Source organism: Anomalospiza imberbis, chromosome 29, assembly GCF_031753505.1.
Source record: "Anomalospiza imberbis isolate Cuckoo-Finch-1a 21T00152 chromosome 29, ASM3175350v1, whole genome shotgun sequence".
Taxonomy (NCBI): domain Eukaryota; kingdom Metazoa; phylum Chordata; class Aves; order Passeriformes; family Viduidae; genus Anomalospiza; species Anomalospiza imberbis.
Window position 1 is genome coordinate 379,091 of NC_089709.1, and position 5,078 is coordinate 384,168.

General features: G+C 57.5%; 1 protein-coding gene across 20 annotated transcripts; it reads left to right on the plus strand.

Annotated features, from left to right (window-relative positions):
- Window positions 1-571: 571 nt before the first annotated feature.
- Window positions 572-3,779, plus strand: LOC137463556 (keratin-associated protein 10-4-like). 20 transcript variants are annotated; one of them, XM_068174811.1, is made up of 5 exons: window positions 572-1,558; window positions 1,652-2,118; window positions 2,383-2,452; window positions 2,498-2,685; window positions 2,866-3,779. In XM_068174811.1, the coding sequence occupies exons 1-5, from the start codon at window positions 662-664 to the stop codon at window positions 3,740-3,742; spliced, it is 2,499 nt and encodes an 832-aa protein (XP_068030912.1). In that variant the 5' UTR covers window positions 572-661; the 3' UTR covers window positions 3,743-3,779. The 20 variants fall into 20 exon arrangements, with proteins under 20 accessions (XP_068030912.1, XP_068030911.1, XP_068030913.1 ...); XM_068174810.1 differs by having other exon boundaries at window positions 573-1,558; window positions 2,383-2,407; window positions 2,453-2,685; XM_068174812.1 differs by lacking the exon at window positions 2,383-2,452 and having other exon boundaries at window positions 573-1,558; window positions 1,652-2,098; window positions 2,453-2,685.
- The last annotated feature ends 1,299 nt before the right edge of the window (window positions 3,780-5,078 follow it).

The following is a 5,078-nucleotide window of genomic DNA, read 5'->3' on the forward strand; positions in this document are numbered from 1 at the left end:
CATCTTCCCCGGGGTTTATTTGCTGTGGGTTTTGCTCTTTCTCCATCGAGGAGGACCAAATTCTCTCTCTGTCCTCGACTTTGCTGCGTGTTTCACCCAGGGAATTGTTGGCTTTGGGAGAGATCAAAAGGCCAGGCTGGGACTTCAAAGGGGAGAAGTGGGAGGGGTGATAAGGAGCGGAGACTTTCAGGCTGCCAGGGAAGGCCGTGCCTGGGAGGAAAAATCGGGGTGGGAAGAGGCAGGCAGATTTTGTGGGAAAAGCAGCCGCGGCAGAGCCTTTCCTTGGGGAGGTTTTCCATCACAGAGCCTCCACTGGTGTCCTCTGGATGAGGGCAGCGTCCCTTTTTGGGTGAAATTAGGGAAAGAGTGGGAAAGATTCATCCTGAACCACAGGGAGGTGTGGGCAGGTGGAGGCTTCCCACCTTCCAGAAAACTTAAAGGAGCCCAAATAATTTTTGCTTCCTGTTTTGAGAGGAAGTTGCTTGAAAATAGCTACAAATTCATCTAAAACACTTCCATGTGGAGTCACAGCTGTTTTCCCAATTCAGGATTCTGTGGGAAAAGGATGTTTTAATTCCGTGTATAGAACAGCCTGGAATGTTTTCACACCTTTTAAATCTTATCCCTTTCCTGCTTCCAGCCTCCCCCTTTCCCCCCAAAAATGCGTCGTGCGACCGGCTGCCCGCTGAGCCAGATCTGCATCCCCCCTCCCGCCGTCCTGGTGAGGAGCTTCCCCGTGAGATCCAGCCCGGACCCCTGCGGCACCGCCGGCAGCTTCCAGTGCCTCCCTCCCCGCGGGAGCTCCTGCTGCTACCCCGGCACCACCACCTACGTCAGCCTGGGGAGCCTGGCCGCGGCCCAGGCTGCCGGCTGCACCAACTGCGGCCTCGTGGCTGCCACACGCGTCCCCCCGTGCTGCCAGGGCGTGGCCAGGTGCACCACCACGTGCCGGAACCCCTGCTGCTGCTGCCGGGTGACTGAGAGCAGCAGCAGGAGCTGGGACTGCTGTCAGGACGTGGCCAAGTGCTCCACAGCCACATGCCAGGATCCGTGCTGCCAGGAGGTCACCAAGTGCACAACCACGTGTCAAGACCCGTGTTGTCAGGAGGTCACCAAGTGTGTCACCACGTGTCAAGACCCGTGTTGTCAGGAGGTCACCAAGTGTGTCACCACGTGTCAAGACCCGTGTTGTCAGGAGGTCACCAAGTGTGTCACCACGTGTCAAGACCCGTGTTGTCAGGAGGTCACCAAGTGTGTCACCACGTGTCAAGACCCATGTTGTCAGGAGGTCACCAAGTGTGTCACCACGTGTCAAGACCCATGTTGTCAGGAGGTCACCAAGTGTGTCACCACATGTCAGGATCCGTGTTGTCAAGAGGTCACCAAGTGTGTCACCACATGCCAAGATCCCTGCTGCAAGGAGGTGACCAAGTACGCCACAACATGCCAAGATCCGTGTTGCAAAGAAGTGACCAAGTGCACCACCACGTGTGTGGACCCCTGCTGCCAGGAGGTCACCAAGTGTGTCACCACATGCCAGGATCCCTGTTGTAAGGAAGTGACCAAGTGTGTCACAACGTGCCAAGATCCCTGCTGCAAGGAGGTCACCACTACCTGCGCCACAACATGCCAGGATCCCTGTTGTAAGGAGGTCACCAAGTGTGTCACCAGGCGTGTGGATCCCTGCTGTAAGGAGGTCACCAAGTGTATCACCACATGTCAGGATCCGTGTTGTCAAGAGGTCACCAAGTGTGTCACCACGTGCCAAGATCCCTGCTGCAAGGAGGTGACCACGTGCACCGCCACGTGCCAGGATCCCTGCTGCAAGGAGGTGACCACATGCACCACCACGTGTGTGGATCCGTGTTGTAAGGAAGTCACCAAGTGTGTCACCACATGCCAAGATCCCTGCTGCAAGGAGGTGACCACATGCACCACCACGTGTGTGGATCCGTGTTGTAAGGAGGTCACCAAGTGTGTCACCACATGCCAAGATCCCTGCTGCAAGGAAGTGACCACGTGTACCACGTGTGTGGACCCATGTCGTCAGGAGGTCACCAAGTGTATCACCACATGTGTGGACCCGTGTTGTCAGGAGGTCACCAGGTGTGTCACCACGTGTGTGGACCCATGTGTCAAGAAAGCCCCCAGGGGCCTCACGCCGTGTTACGATCCCTGCTGCAAGAAGGTGACCAAGTGGAGCAGCCCGTGGGTGATTCCTTGGTGCAGGAAAGGCGCCAAGTCCAGCACCAGATGTGGAGATCCCTGTTCCAAGAAGGGGACCAAGTGCAGCTCCAGATGTGTGGATACATGCTACAAGAAAGTGCCCAAGTGCTCCACCCCGTGCCAAGATCCATGCTGTGTGACCAGGTGTGACCCCAGGTGTGTGGACCCGTGTTGTCAAGAAGTCACCAAGTGCAGAACCAGATGTGTGGATCCCTGTTGTCAGGAGGTCACCAAGTGCAGAACCAGATGCGTGGATCCCTGCTGCCAGGAGGTCACCAAGTGCATCACCACGTGCCAAGATCCCTGTGGCAAGGAGGTCACCAAGTGTGTCACCACGTGTGTGGACCCGTGTTGCAAGGAGGTCACCAAATGTGCCACCAGATGTGTGGATCCCTGCTGCCAGGAGGTCACCAAGTGTAGAACCAGATATGTTGATCCATGTTGTCAGGAGGTCACCAAGTGTGTCACCACGTGTGTGGACCCCTGTTGTAAGGAGGTCACCAAGTGTGTCACCACGTGTGTGGACCCCTGTTGTAAGGAGGTCACCAAGTGTGTCACCACGTGTGTGGATCCTTGTTGTAAGGAGGTCACCAAGTGCACCACCAGATGCGTTGACCCATGCTGCCAGGAGGTCACCAGGTGTGTCACCACCTGCCAAGATCCCTGTTGTGTCACCAGATGTGCCACCAGGTGTCAGGATCCCTGTTGTCAGGAGGTCACCAAATGTGTCACCACGTGCCAAGATCCCTGCTGCCAGGAGGTGACAAAGTGCACCACCAGGTGTGTGGATCCCTGCTGCCAGGAAGTCACCAAGTGCAGAACCACATGCCAAGATCCCTGCTGTGTCACCAGATGTGCCACCAGATGTGTGGATCCCTGCTGCCAGGAGGTCACCAAGTGCACCACCAGATGTGTTGATCCCTGCTGCCAGGGAGTGACCACGTGTGCCACCAGGTGTGTGGATCCGTGTTGCCAGGGGGTGGCCAGGTGCATCAACACGTGCCAAGATCCCTGCTGTGTCACCAGATGTGCCACCAGGTGTGTGGACCCCTGCTGCCAGGGAGTGACCACCTGCACCACCACCTGCCAGGACCCCTGCTGCCAGGGAGTGACCACCTGCACCACCACCTGCCAGGACCCCTGCTGCCAGGGAGTGACCACCTGCCAAGACCCCTGCTGCCAGGGAGTGACCACCTGCCAGGACCCCTGCTGCCAGGGAGTGACCACCTGCACCACCACCTGCCAGGACCCCTGCTGCCAGGGAGTGACCACCTGCCAGGACCCCTGCTGCCAGGGAGTGACCACCTGCCCCACGACGTGCCCAGCCCCGTGCTGTGTCCCCAGCTGTCCCCCTCCGTGTGCGGACCCCTGCTGTGCCACCCCGCAGTGCCGCGGGGGTGTCCAGGTTGTCACCAGGTGCGCCGACTCCTGTCCCACCACCTGCGTCACCCAGACCTGCCCGGTGTGCGGCCAGCGCTGCTCCATCTCCTGTTGCCCCAAATTCCGGGCTCGCTGAGGGGCTCCGGGGTGGGATCCGAAGGAGACCCCGCTCCCCGTGGGGGTTTCCCCATGAAATCTCCAAAGGAAAAGTAAATACTCATTTTCCTCGCGTTCTGCCCCGTTCCTGCTGTTTTTCACCTCAAGAAAGCGCCGTTCCTCATGGGATGTCACCGAGCGATTTTGTGCCCCCGGGATTGTTCCCCGGGAGAAAGAATCCACAGTTCCCCCTCGCACCAGGAGTGCCATGGAGGAATTCCCCTCTTTGTCCTTCCTCCTGATCTTTTTCCTTCCCGTGTTCTGAAGCAATAAAAGAAACGATCTTGGCATTGGCCTCGCGCATTTCCTTCCCTTCCCGCCCTTCATCCTTTTAATTCCTTTCCTAAAATCCCGATTTTTGTAATAAAAAATGCTTGGGAAGGTCTCACTGGGATTGTGGAATGCCCTGAGATGGAAGGGGCACACAGGGATCACCAAATTCAACTCCTGGCTCTGCCCAGGACATCCCAAAATCCCTCCGTGTCCCCGGGAGCGCTGTCCTGGAGCTCTGGTGAGTTTGGGATGGTGACCATTCCTTGGGGAGCCTGGTCAGCGCTCCCACACTCTGGTGGGAAGAACCTTTCCCCAAAATCCACCCCAATTCCCACCCCCTGGCGCATCTCCAGCCCTTCCCTCAGTCCTGACATTCCTGAAATCCCAGATCAATGTGTGAAATCCCAGATCAATGCGTGATATCCCAAATCAATGTCTGAAATCCCAGATCAACATCTGAAATCCCAGATCAACGTCTGAAATCCCAGATCAACGTCTGAAATCCCAGCTCAGGTGGGATTTCCAGGCTGGAAAACCACCTGGAAACCCCAAAAAGGGGGAGTTTTCCAAGCACTCCTTCATCACTCCCATCGCTCGATCCCAAACCCCCAAACGGGGGTCGGGACCGTCCCAGGAGGCTCCCAAAGTTGAGCTCGGCTGGAAGCCGGGCCCGGGGAGGGTTTGGCGGAGCAAATCCGGCTCGGAATGCGGGCGGGAGGAGCGGGGGCGGCGGCAGACGGGGTGGGACCGTCTGGGAGCCGCCACCGGCTCCTCTGAAGATGCCCCAAGGCCCGGGGTTGGTGACAACCTGCGAGCTCCTCCCTCAGAGCTCCTCTGATCCCAGCGGGCTGTGGCACAAAAACTTCCCGTGGGGTTTCATTGGACTCCAAAACGCCTCGAAAATTCGTTAAAGTTCTGTGCAAGCATCGATGTCCTTCGCTCCTGCTCCCAAATCCCTCGGTTTTCTGGGAAATAAAATGTAGGTGGGGAAAAAATGGCTTTTGGATTAATTTTTCCCTTCTGGCGTGGTGCTGGCAGGGTGT